Here is a 12,873-nt window from a genome sequence, read left to right on the forward strand (position 1 = left end):
GGAATAGCCAAACCAACCCAGCTGGCTGTTCAATCTCAGAGATCTTATCGGCTGGTAAACCGAAGACGGGCAACCACGGTCCTAACTGTCACGAACACCGGAGGTTTACTAATCAATGAACCCCTGAAACCCACTTTCTTTTCTGACAGGCCGTTCATACCAAAAGTCTGGTGACAGACAGAACCACGCGCGATGTTTCAAATGCAATAAGTTTGGACACTTTGCAAAAGATTGTAGGTCCAAGTGAATAGGACTTGCAGAAAGAATCTCCAGAGACCTTGATAGAAAGAACCATATCAACAAAGATTTGGCCAATTTGTAATGGTCTGAAATAGTAACACTTGATTTGGAAATCATCCTCAAGATCTTTAGAAAATCTTTAGAATCAGCAACCACATGTTCAAAATCAGCCCCTCCAATCTTCCATAATGGTAGCTTGTGGCATTTAGCCCTCAAAACTAAGCATCAAACAGCCAAAACTCAACAGATGTGGAGCCCCATGGTGGGACTTGGGCCTACAATATATCTGGTAACATTAAACTTACTACCTTCTCCAGGGACTTGGTGTGTTCCTCACTGTTGGATAAGTATGCACTAGGCTAGGCAATTTAGAGGGAAATTAAAGAAAACTAGATTGAATCAATCCAAGTCGATCGCATCACACCAATTGTTCTAATGACATCTCACCAAAAGATAAACAATTCCCATCGCGAGAAAAGAAGATGAAACACTCTACATTCACTATTCAAAATTCATCAATTACTTTATTGCATATGGCCTTAGCAGTCTTTGTATAGACCAAGATACAAAAGATAAAGATTTAAAAAAGATCTAACACAAATCTTGTTGTCACTAATTCTAGACTACCTATGACATAATAAAATCACTAACAGATTTGACACAAGGACATCTACTCATTTGGAAAACTGGACAACTATTCAAATTCTACATCAAGTCCAAAACAAGTCTCTAAACCAGGAAATACCAAAAACATATCAGTAAGTCCAAGCCACACGTCTCCTGTCAATACTGTCCAACCAGACCTGTAGACCACAGATACCCGCTGAATCAGGTCCATATATCAGCCAACCCTTGAACTGCTTCAGATCCTCAATCCTATCAAACTAGACATTTGAAATGGTCAAGATTGGTAACCCAGACAATTAAACTGTCCAAAACTTTAAGCTAGACCAATGTTTGCAGTATCGATAATATTGGCCGATTATCGGTATCGCAGTAGAGATATACGACATAGGCCTGGAATATAGAAAATTCCATGTATCGCACAATGTATCGCATGTTATCAGCAATGTATTGCAATTTATCGATGGCATCACAATGTATTGCGATATTATCGTCAAGTTCTCTTTGTAAGGTTCCTGCATATCAACGATATCAACAGATATCGCCAATACTTCACAGGAACTGGCCACATTTCTTCCAAAAACCCACTCTACCTTATTTTTTCGCCATTTTCTTTCAGTCTTTCCTCTTCTAAACATATTCTAGGTGGATTTTAGTCAGACCTTTGCAATCTTGTTGTAGAAAAACTTAGATTTCAAAGCAGAATCAAGATTTGAAAGGATTTAGGGTCGGTTCTCATTCGATGAGTTATGTTGCATTTTGATCCTTTCTTCTAAATCATACAAAATCAGTATGAAAACATTAGAAATCCTTCGTTCTTCATGTTTTGCATGGAAAATCGGGGATTTGAACCTTCAATTTCGAGATTTGAGGGTAGGTGGGTCCGATTTGGGGCAAATTGGGAAAAATTCAAAATTTCCACAATTTCTCTCAAATTGCTTGAATCTTAGGGGTTGTTTGGCACCATGGATTTGGGGGGATTTGAGGAGATTTCAAATCCCCTGGTATGTTTGGCCCCATAAAGTAACTGAGGGTTTCAAATCCCCTCAAAGAGGGGTTTTGAAACCCAAGGTAGAAGCTTGGATTACATTAAAAATCCTTCCAATAGTTGCATGTGTAACATGTGTGTCCCAAAACAATCAAATTATCAACTACATCACTATAATTACTTTAATAGGATAATATGCACCGTCCAAACATTGTCCATGTAAAGCAATGGTTAAAAATCGTTGGTTAGTCACTAGAATGTGATCATGTGCTTGTGGCCCATCCGAGACTTGGAATTTCATCATTTTTGGGCAAAGTATATATTTCAATGGGCTTATTACAACCATTGTGTCAAACATTACATATGTACACTAATTAGACATATTAAACTTGATTTAGTAATTAAATTCAAACCACTATAAACATACTATGCATAGCTACTTTTGGATTACAGGGGATTCTGAATCCAAGGTGCCAAACAAAACAGGAGGATTCCAAATCTAGGCAGTTCCAAATCCAGGGGGTTTCGAATCCAAGGAGTTCCAAATCCATGCTCCCAAACAAACCCTTACATTCCAAACACAAAATCAAACATGTATGAGGCCTGATCAATCTACTAATTCATTAACCTTTCGTGAATTTTGGGGAAAAATATTTTTAATTAAAAATAAAAAATAAAATTTATTAAAATATATATTTTTTTCAAAATTTCACTTCTATCAGCGGTCAATTGAGTCCAATTTCATTGTATTTAGAAGTGTTTGATGAAACGATCATCATATAAACTCTAATTTTGAAATTTAAGGGTAAGAGGTCTGATTTGAGGGAATTAGGGAAAATTCAAAATTCCCCAATTTCTCCCAAATTGTTTGCAATCTTACACTCCAAACATGAAATCAAACATGTATGAGGCATGATCTATTGATTCATGTATTTTTATATTTTTTAATTAAAAATAATAATAATAAATATTTTTTTCCTTGTATTGGTTGTGTTTCCATCTCATGTCTTCTAATATTTATCATTGTTATGAATTCACTTTGAATATAAAAGCATCGATTTAGTCAAACAGCACATAGCATAGGACCCGATTTAAAGGAAACTATTACATGCACTTTTTTTTGTAATGTTATAATTTAAAAGAGTGTATTAAGGTCTTTTTTAACAATCTCTAAAGTTTCATTCAAAAATTCGACAAATTTCCTAATGTTTCCCCATGTTTCCCAAAAAGTGCAATACATTACCCGATACAAACGATATATTCCATGCGATAGTGCGATACTAATACAGTAAAAGTGGAAATTGTTGTGTGAGGACCATTAGATGGGCTTAATTGGATGGATCATCCCAATTTGTGTGAGGACCATTAGATGGGCTTGATTGGAACTTGATGTCTGTTCTGAGGCCTGCTCGTAGGCTAAACAGCTTTACATTCATCTTCTAATTTCTTGTGTGTGGTCTTGAATGCATCAATTCTCCCCCGGCTTCAAAAGAACCTGTCCTCTAGTTGGAAATTGTTGCCAATCATTGAACTTTTACCACCTCTATAGGAGTCTTCCTTCTTCATAGTGGAAGCTGGTGATTCAAACCTATGCATCAGCCCAACAGAACCTTTGGAATCCACTGTTATTGCTTCTGGTTGTGCTTTTGTGGATACCACCTTTCTATTGCAACTTTAAGTTCTTGGAACTTGAAAAGCTCATCCCAAGTTTAGCACCATGTCATCAAAGTCATGTCGATTTGGATGTCGAGACTTATTTTCCAGTCTGTCAATGTTCCCATCCATCGATGGAGCCATCAATTGACTCACAAGTCACAAATGAATTCTAGTGTCAGTCCAAATATCAATGCATCAGTCACTCCAGATGTCAACTATGCCTTTGACTTAATGGATCCCTTCATTGATTCACCTGTCGACCCATATGATCCTTCAATAGATCTATTCGTGGATCCATCGAGCAATTCAAGGTTTATTCCTATTCGATGGCAACACTCAAACATGTCTCTCATTGGATCTTCAATTCCACAGATTGAGATCCAACATATAGTTGCATAAAGCATGAAGCAAAGTGGCAATCTATTCAAGTGCGGGAGCAAGGAAGCATTGATTTCAAAAATGTTCGCATGTATAAATAGTTAGGAAGTGGGAGAGTGAGCGCGAGTCTGAAGTGTGATTTGACACGAATCGCATCTAGTTTAAAAGGATTGTGCAACTAAGTTGCAACATTATCTTCTTCCTTGCATTCGTGATCAAAATAGTGTTGGAGCCACTCACTAATTTGTAGCATTTCTTTGATTTCTATCACCATTAGAAGTACCTTCTTGTATGTCTCAATCATCCTTCTTTGGTTGTCTACGTGACACTACACTAAAAGTCGACATCTCTGAAAAACCAGCGTGTAGCATTTTTTTGTAAACATGTGTTGGGTTAAGTCTTAGGCCCATGCACTGATGTACTACAATGGCTTAAAGTGTGAAAGGAATACTTATAATTTTACATTAATTAGTACTGCCCTAATCTAATGAAGAATAGAGGTGGGGGCCTGTGGAGGCAATTGCAGTCCCCTCTCTTTCTACTCTTCATTTCTCTCGCCTCTCCTCTCTTTCTCTCTCCATTACATGATTAAGAAAAGATTTAATCATGAAATTCCCCAAAGGATCACCCATCCAGCTCCACCCATATTAAGCATGGATAGAATAACATTTCAGATACAGTTCTGTAGGCTAGAAAACCTCAATCTCGTCCTCTCTAAGATCTCTTCAGAAGCAAGGGTTCCAAATGACCACTCTCACCACCATGGTAACACATTGGGCAATTCTTGCCCATTGACAGGATTAGAAACTATACAATCTGGTGAAGCAGGGCTGTTACCACACCAGGTGTCTTCTCAAAACTACATCAGATCCTTCACAAGAGTAAAAGACGATAATACTTTTCAATGAACTGGAGATAGCTGCATGTAACATGAAACAGGGAAGTTGCAAGGAAAACCTTGAACTAAGAGTTTGGTACCTTATATATAAGTCTAAAAGGATAGACATACAAATTTATGTGACTTTGATATGTTATCTATAACAGCCTAAATAAATAGGCATACAAATTAGTGTTGCTCTATGGATAAGAGCAAGAAACAGGAACCTGGTAGTGCAGGATGTAGATAGCCAAAGCAACGACGACCTACACCCAACCTTCTCTTCAGATCTTGAAGATTGCTGATTGGATGTACAGCCTAAATAAAGAAGACAGCAAAAGTTACTTCAAATATAAGTGATGTTATGCAATATAATCACAGAAGGTACAGGACAAGGAAACCAAGTTCACCTCATAAACTACAATTTTTTCTAGCAAAGATGCTGAATCATCCCATGTAATACGGTGAAGTTCCAAAGCTGCTGGACTGAGCCATGTTATAAGCTTCTCCTTTAGATACGAGTCCATTGCTCTCAAAGATGCAATATTTTCTTCCCTGCATACATAAACAAGAGATATTGTCATAGAACAACAGTTATTTTCTTCTCCCTGTTTTACAGAAAATTGATCCTCTTTCACCAGTTATATTTCTTATCTCCAACTCACGCCGTACCAAACCCTAGGTGCTTTAATTGAATGAATAATCTTCAAGAAGAAATAAAAGGAAGGGAACTAGCAAGAGAGATGAAAGAGAAGGAGAGAAGAAAAGAAGAAATGAGGAAGAAAATAAGGAGAAAAAGAGAAGTTTTGGAGAGCTTAACCCTAGATGCATCAGCCAAGCAACTTTAGAAAAATTACAGATAACAACCTACTAGTAATATTACAAAAAACAAAAAAAACAAAAAAAAAAAAAACAAAAAAAAAAAAAAAAAAAAAAAAACAAAAAAAACAAAAAAACAAAACAAAAAAACGAAACAAAACAAAACAGAAAAACATTAATAGTGTATTACAAGAAAGCCCTTCTAAATCCATTTCTCAACGCTCCCCCTCAAGCTAAGAATAGATATTTATCATGTTCAGCTTGCTAAAAACATATTTTAATTTTGTCTTAATTAACCCAATTAATGAGAATGTCAGCCAGCTAATTCTCAGTTGTTAAAAATGGTAAATAGAGATTTTGAGAGAGAACTTACTCACGAATGAAGTGCCTATCAACTTCAATATGCTTGGTATAATCATGTTGAACTGGATTTTGTGATATACTAATTACTGACTTGTTATCACAAAACAAATTTTGTAGGAGCATCCACTTTAATTATGAAGTCCCACAACAAAATTTTCAACCATAATAACTCTGCAACACCATATGCCACAACCCTATACTCTACTTCAGCGCTGGATTTAGCCACCACCTTTGTTTCTTGCTTCCCCAAGCGACCAAATTTCCTCCCACAGAAGTACAATGTCCTGTAGTTGACTTTCTGTCATGTACACTACTTGCCCAGTCTGCATCCATGTAGGCTTCTATGCCTAGATGACCACAATCTACAAACAAAAACCCTTCCTAGGAAATGTCTCTAAGTATCTCAGAATTCCATCAACTGCCTCGAAGTGAGGAACCCATGGAGCCTACATAAATTGACTCACCACACTTACTACATATGCCATGTTAGGTTAGGTAAGAAGAGCAATCGGTTAACAAATCGCTAATACATCTCTTCATCCGATAACAACTCCCTCTCACTTCAGCTCAACTTCTTATTAAATCAATAAAAGTGTCTACTGGTCGGCAGCCTGGCTTATGGGTCTCTTTTATAAGTTGTACTTTCTCTAAGATATAAAGATACATTTCTTTGATCAAGAAACTTCTATGCCCAAAAAATATTTCAGATGTCCTAGATCCTCGATCTTGAATTCTTTTGCCAAAGAAACCTTTAATTTTTTTAATCTCCTGAGAATCATTTCCTGCCACCACAATATCATCCACATAAACAATCAAAATTGTAATCAAGTGTCCATATTGCCTCACGAAAAGAGTATAGTCGGCATGATCCTAGAAATACCCACTCTTCTTCACTGCCTGACTCAGCCTCTCAAACCAAGCTCAGGGAGATTGTTTGTCCATAAATAGACTTCTTTGTTAAACAGCTACATTGTGCTAATCTTAAGGGCCTATGAGAAGCTGCAATGAGAAGAAGAAAGAAGGAAGAGAGAAACAATGAGAGAGAGAGAGAGGAATGTGATATGCATAGGGTCTATTGGAACTCCAGCCCTCTACTCTTATTTATAATAGTAAAAACGTGAATAGGACCTATGGGCATTATTACATGGACTTGTGACCAATGAGCCTTATTCAACTATCAACCTCTCAACACTCCCCCTCAAGTTGGAGAAGAATTCTTTATTTCTTAGGTCAAGGTGCTATGCAAAGAGGAACTTGAGTTGGAGAGGCACATGAAATTTTCAAAAAAGCAGAAAATAAAAAAGTAGCACGACTGTGGAGATAGGTAGTGTTGGCTATGACGAGAAGCAAATGAGCATATAAGAAGTGAACGCGATGAGACCACCAATACCTTCAGGTGAACAAGCACTTGTACAACTATTAGTGATGTGAGCCACCAGAACAACCATCCAGCACAAACAAGTATAGATCAACCATCTGGCCAAACCACGGCTAGGCCAACGGCCCAACACAATCATAAGTGCAGACAACTATCCAGAACAAATAAGAATGAACCAATTGTCCAATATAAACGAGGATGACCCAATTGCTCAGAGTAAACAAGCTCAGTACCATCATAAGTTTGAGCTAAGGATGCGACAATCACCCAGTCCAAACAAGCTCAAACCAACCGTCTGGTACATAAATGGGTCCGGGTCAACTACATGGTATATAAATGAGTAAGGCCAACTGCCCCAAAAAAAAAAATATTGATCACATCACACATCTTGGCAAGGAGAGTCTGAAACGAACAAGCTGCTAAGTTGTCGAAGGAGGAGGTGGGGAAGACGCAAGCACATGTCACACAACAAGAGACAATCCAATCAAATATCTCCAACCAGACAGCGGAACAATTAGCAAAGGCCTCAAACCCAGCAACATATGAATCAAATCATCAAAAACTTCAGCCAATCCACAAAGGGGCTTCAAATCCAGCAACACATAATTTAAAACCTTAAAAATTCCAGTTGCAAGCCATCCCCTCTCACAAATCATGAGAAATTAATGAGGAAAAGGCCTTAGGTCTCTCAAAATAGAAAAAAGAATGAAAAAGAAGAACAAATAATAAAGGGAAAAAGGTTAATATGAAGTTGTTGTGTAGGGAAGGAAAGAAAGAAAGAGGAAAGAAAGAAAAGAAGACTAGGAAGTGAAACACCACTTGTTAAGAAAGATTAGAAGAATTAAACTCATAGAGTTAAGAGGAAGAAGAAGATGAAGAAGGACAGAAAGAAGAATGAAAAGAAAAGGGAAGGAAAGAGGAAAAGCACCAAGGATTAGGATGGGCAACACACACACACACACAAAATCCAAAAAAAAATTGCTTCAACTTTAAAAATCCAACAAACCCTAACCAAGGCAACATAAAAATCTGCTTCAACAAGAAAAATCCATCAAACCCTAGTCAAGACAATAAATAAAAAAAACTGCTTCAATAGAAAAAAAAAACCCAACAACCATATCCAAGGCAACACAAAAATTTGCTTCAACAGGAAAAATCAGGCATACCATGGCCAAGGCAACACAAAAATCTGCTACAACCAATGTTTTAAATATTGTTATCGTGTAATGTATCACACCTTTGGGATACGGATACATATCAGTTATCACATGGGATATATCGGTTATATCGCATAATGTATCGCTGTTGTTGGGAAACATGGGAACAATGGGAAATTGATCGATTTTTTCTATGAAACTTCAGGGATTGTTGAAAAAGACATCAATACACACTTCGAAATCAAAACATTACAAAAAAAAAAAGTGCACATAATAGGGGTTTCCTTTGTATGGGGTCCTAATATATGCGCTTTCCAACTGAACTGATGCAAGTATATCCAAAGTTTATTCATATAATTGATAAACATTAGAAGACATGTGAAACACAAGCAATACATTCAAAAGCAAAAGAAGAATCACCAGATTAGATTACATACATGTTTAATTGTGTTTGGATACAAAGATTGCAACCGATTTGCGAGAAATTGAGAAATTTTGATTTTTCTCAATTTTCCACAACTTGACCCATCTCCCCCAAATCTTGAAATTGAAGTTCCAGATCCATGATTTTTCATCGAAAACATGAAGAATCATAGATTTGTAACCATTTGACACTGGTTTAACGTGATTTACAACAAAAACATGGATTGAAAATTGAAAATGCTCACTGGATCGAATAGGTGGGATATATCAGCACTACCTGTGCGTTTCGTATCGCACAGGTGGGATACAAGATATATCATGGGATATATCGGCTGATATCATCAATATTTAAAACACTGGCTACAACAGAAGGAAAAAAATCAGCAAACCCTAGCTAAGGCAATACAAAAATCAACAAATCCTTTGGAAAAGAAAAGAAAAAAAAAAATTGAAGAAGAATAAGAAAAAAGAAAGTGAAGGGAAAAGAAGAAATGAGAAGAAAAAACCATGGAAGAAGAAGAAGAAAAAGAAGAAACCCTAGAAGAAGAAAAAGAAGAAGAAGGAGAAGAAGAAACCCTAGAAAAAGAAGAATAATAATAATAAACCCTAAGAGCAGTCAGGCTTTGATACCATGTTAAACAGTTACATTGAGCTAATCATGACAGCTTGTGAGAAGCTACAATGAAATGAAAAAAAAAAAAAAGATGGAAGAGAGAAATAATGAGAGGAGAGACATAGCAAGAATGTGAGATGCTTAGGGTGATGCGGGACCAATGCATGAAATCAAATAATGTGTTAGATCAATCAGAAAAATTAAATTAACTAAAAAAAATCACAAATCATGCTAACATCATCACAAATATCAAGATTCTAAAAGGAAATCATGCATAGTTGAAGCCTAAGTTGTCAAGCATCGTCCTACATGATCATTAAACATGGAAAACTAGGATCTAATGGATGTAGAGACATCCAAATAGTATAGGATTAGGTCTATTATAAAGGGAAAGGTCTAATACTACCTAGGGTTTGCTAGATTTGGGTGTAGCTGAAGTTAGAGTTTAGGGAAATTGGAGAAAACTTGAAATTAGGGCTTAATTGGGTAAATTGGGTAAAGGGATTGGTTATTTAGGATTTAACTAGAGAGGAATCAGAGTTTTGGATGGTTGGTTGCTAGGGATTTGAGATGAATTAGAGAATTCGGAAGTTGGGGTTTGGGAAAGTTGATAAAATTGGGGATTTAGAAAATCGGGGATTAGGGTTAGGGTTTCGGATAGGGGATTGAAGGGTTTTTGAAGGGAAACCATGGGGGAACAAGAGAGGAGAAGTGGGACCATACAGACCAGCCCTTAGGCTTCACACATGTGGCCAACGGTCACATGTGCAAAGCTAGGTCGGCTAGGGTTTGGGTCCTCGAGTTAGGTTTGAGATGGGAAAGGTGAGGGAAATGGATTGGAGGGGTTTTAACAAGGTTTTGAAAGATCTAGAAGGGAGAAGATGAAAGTTTCAGTAAGTACCTTGTAATGAAGAAACTCACAAATAGATAGATGAGAACCTCGCATGCTTTTGTTGATGAAGGTTCGGCCTCGCACCAATCTCTCTTCCAAATCACATGGAAATTCTCCACATCTCATGAAGAAGAAGGAGAAAAGCTCTGTCTTTTTTTTTAAGAAAATATTTATACTTTCAGTTAAGTTCAAAATTACAAAATAGTCCCTATCACATGTATTTTAACCCAAAATAACCCTATTCTAATAAAAACATATAAAACCTCTCATAAAGAGTCCAAAAGCACAAATCAAACATAAAACTAAATCCCAAAACAGTCTTATATGTGTGTGTGTGTGTCCTATGATGAAAGATGGTCCACGATCAACGGCCCGATCATGTATTCCATGTGCTTCAACGGTCCGATCGTCGCATCCATTGAATTAACGGTCCAAATCACTCTCTAAAGCAACCCATATGCATCTTCTCAGTGTGGGGTCCTCCAGATGCTCGTACATGCACTATGGAGTCTTCAACACGGATACTCACCTAACCACAGAGAGACCGGGGCTCGCCTCCTCCTCTAATACGTGCGCAAAAGCATACGTGATGTGATGTCCTCATCAACTCCCCCAGGCTTAGAAGAGTTCGCCTTTGGCGGACTAAAACTCCTGCAACGCTCAATGATGTCGGGATCCAAAGTCTGCAGCTCTGCCTCTGTAATCCACGTGCTATCTGAAACCGGCATGTTCTTCCACCTGATGAGGAACTTCTGAAATCCCCATGGCAAGTGGAAACTACTTGCACATCCAATATATCTTCAATTTATTCTCTTCGAATAGGCAAGGACGTTAAGGGTAGCAAAGGATGGGATAATAGGCCAAGTAGGGGCCATATGTTAGGGACTAGGTCATGGTCTCTGGGAGGGTCTGGAAATGGATCAGAAAGCAAAGTAGCAGGACCCTTACATCGTACTAGATCTTCTACATTAAAAGTAGAGTTAATTCCCATGATAGGTGGAAGGTCTACTACATATGCATTAGGACTCAGTTTCTGCAGTATTTTGTATGGTCATGCACTAAGCGCTTACAATTTCTTAATAGTTCCCAGTGGGAACCGTTCAAACCTCATATGAACCATGACATAATCTACTACTTGGAATTCCTGAAATTTGTGATGAGAATCAACAAGTGCTTTATCATTTTCATTACTTAGGTTAATCTAATTCCTGATCTCATGTATGTGACGTGCAAACTCATATGTTGAATCTGATGGCCTATGGGATACAAACATAGGTATGCGATTTACGAGTTTCCTAAGTTTGTAGCCATGCACAACATTAAATGGACTAATGCCTATGGACCTATTAATTAGAGCTGGGCATTTCAGATCCGATCCGGTGGATCCGACCTGATCAAACCCGATCCGACCCGATTCGAACCGAACCGACGGTCTGGATCGGTGCGGATCGGGCAGCCCCATCCAGATCCGAAATCTCTTCGGATCGAGTTCAGAGTGAACCTAATCCGACCCGATCCGATCCAATTAGATCCAATTCGGACTGATCCGATCTGATCCGGAATCCTTAGGCTTTTGAAATGGGTTATAGTTGTTTACCGAGTTCAGACCAAAAAAGAAGAGTAAAGGGTTTGATGAGATCTCACCCAATGGAAAGCTTGGATCTCACACCGTGACCCACCTAATGGAAAGCTTGGATCTCACCCAGCATCTGATGTTAGCATAACATCGTGCTTGGATGTGGATGGATAGGGCTCTATAGGCATGTGGGCTTAGGAAACATGTCCATGCATGGCTTGATGGTTAAGTTGGTGAATGGGCATCCATCCCATCCCCATGTGATGTTGAAGGCATTTAATGCAACTGGCATTTAATGCTTTGTGCATTTAAGGTAACCAAGCTTATTATTTGGTGTGCTCCAAATGAGCGGTGGATCTGCCTCATTTTTGCGATCATACCTTAAAATGAACTTAGAAAAGGTATGGACGGCTTGGATGTACAGAAACATCAAGGTGGGCCATCCCACTGAACTGCCCGTTCGGGGCTAGAGACGGGCGAGGGTAGGACGCAATCCGACGCCTCTTGTATCAAATCTGATAAAGATCTCTCCGCATCCGGCGCAAATTAGATACTGACAAGTTCTGAAGCCAAATAGCTAATGAAGTGACGTCACCAAGCTCTGTGGACCCACCATGATGCATGTGTTGTATCTATACAGTCTAAAAAATTTTAGAGATCAGTTTATGGCATTATAAAAAGAATGAGATAGATCTAAAGTTCAAGTGGACCCCACCCTAGAAAAAAGTGGGGACAGTGACACCCACCGTTCAAAACTTCTTAGGGGCCACAGAAGTTTCCGATGTAGCTTATACTTTTGTTTTCACTTCATATATCTCTATGTTAACTTAAGAATAGGTTGGATCTAAAAAATACATCATGGTGGGCCTTATAAATGTTTCAATGGTGG

At 38.1% G+C, this 12,873-nt stretch overlaps 1 protein-coding gene across 13 annotated transcripts in view; it reads right to left on the reverse strand.

Moving 5' to 3' along the window:
- Nucleotides 1-12,873, reverse strand: part of LOC131228670 (uncharacterized) — a 105,671-nt gene that overhangs the window by 63,479 nt on the left and 29,319 nt on the right. For all 13 annotated transcript variants that reach the window (XR_009163046.1, XR_009163047.1, XR_009163048.1 and 10 more), the window contains 2 exons: nt 5,174-5,318; nt 4,991-5,081 (listed from right to left, as the gene is read on the reverse strand). Coding sequence is in view for 10 of the 13 variants with exons in the window: in XM_058224497.1 (XP_058080480.1) it covers nt 4,991-5,081; nt 5,174-5,318 (236 nt within the window). In the remaining 3 variants the exon portion in view is untranslated. The remainder of the gene's footprint in view (nt 1-4,990; nt 5,082-5,173; nt 5,319-12,873) is intronic.

Source organism: Magnolia sinica, chromosome 16 (assembly GCF_029962835.1).
Source record: "Magnolia sinica isolate HGM2019 chromosome 16, MsV1, whole genome shotgun sequence".
Lineage (NCBI taxonomy): Eukaryota > Viridiplantae > Streptophyta > Magnoliopsida > Magnoliales > Magnoliaceae > Magnolia > Magnolia sinica.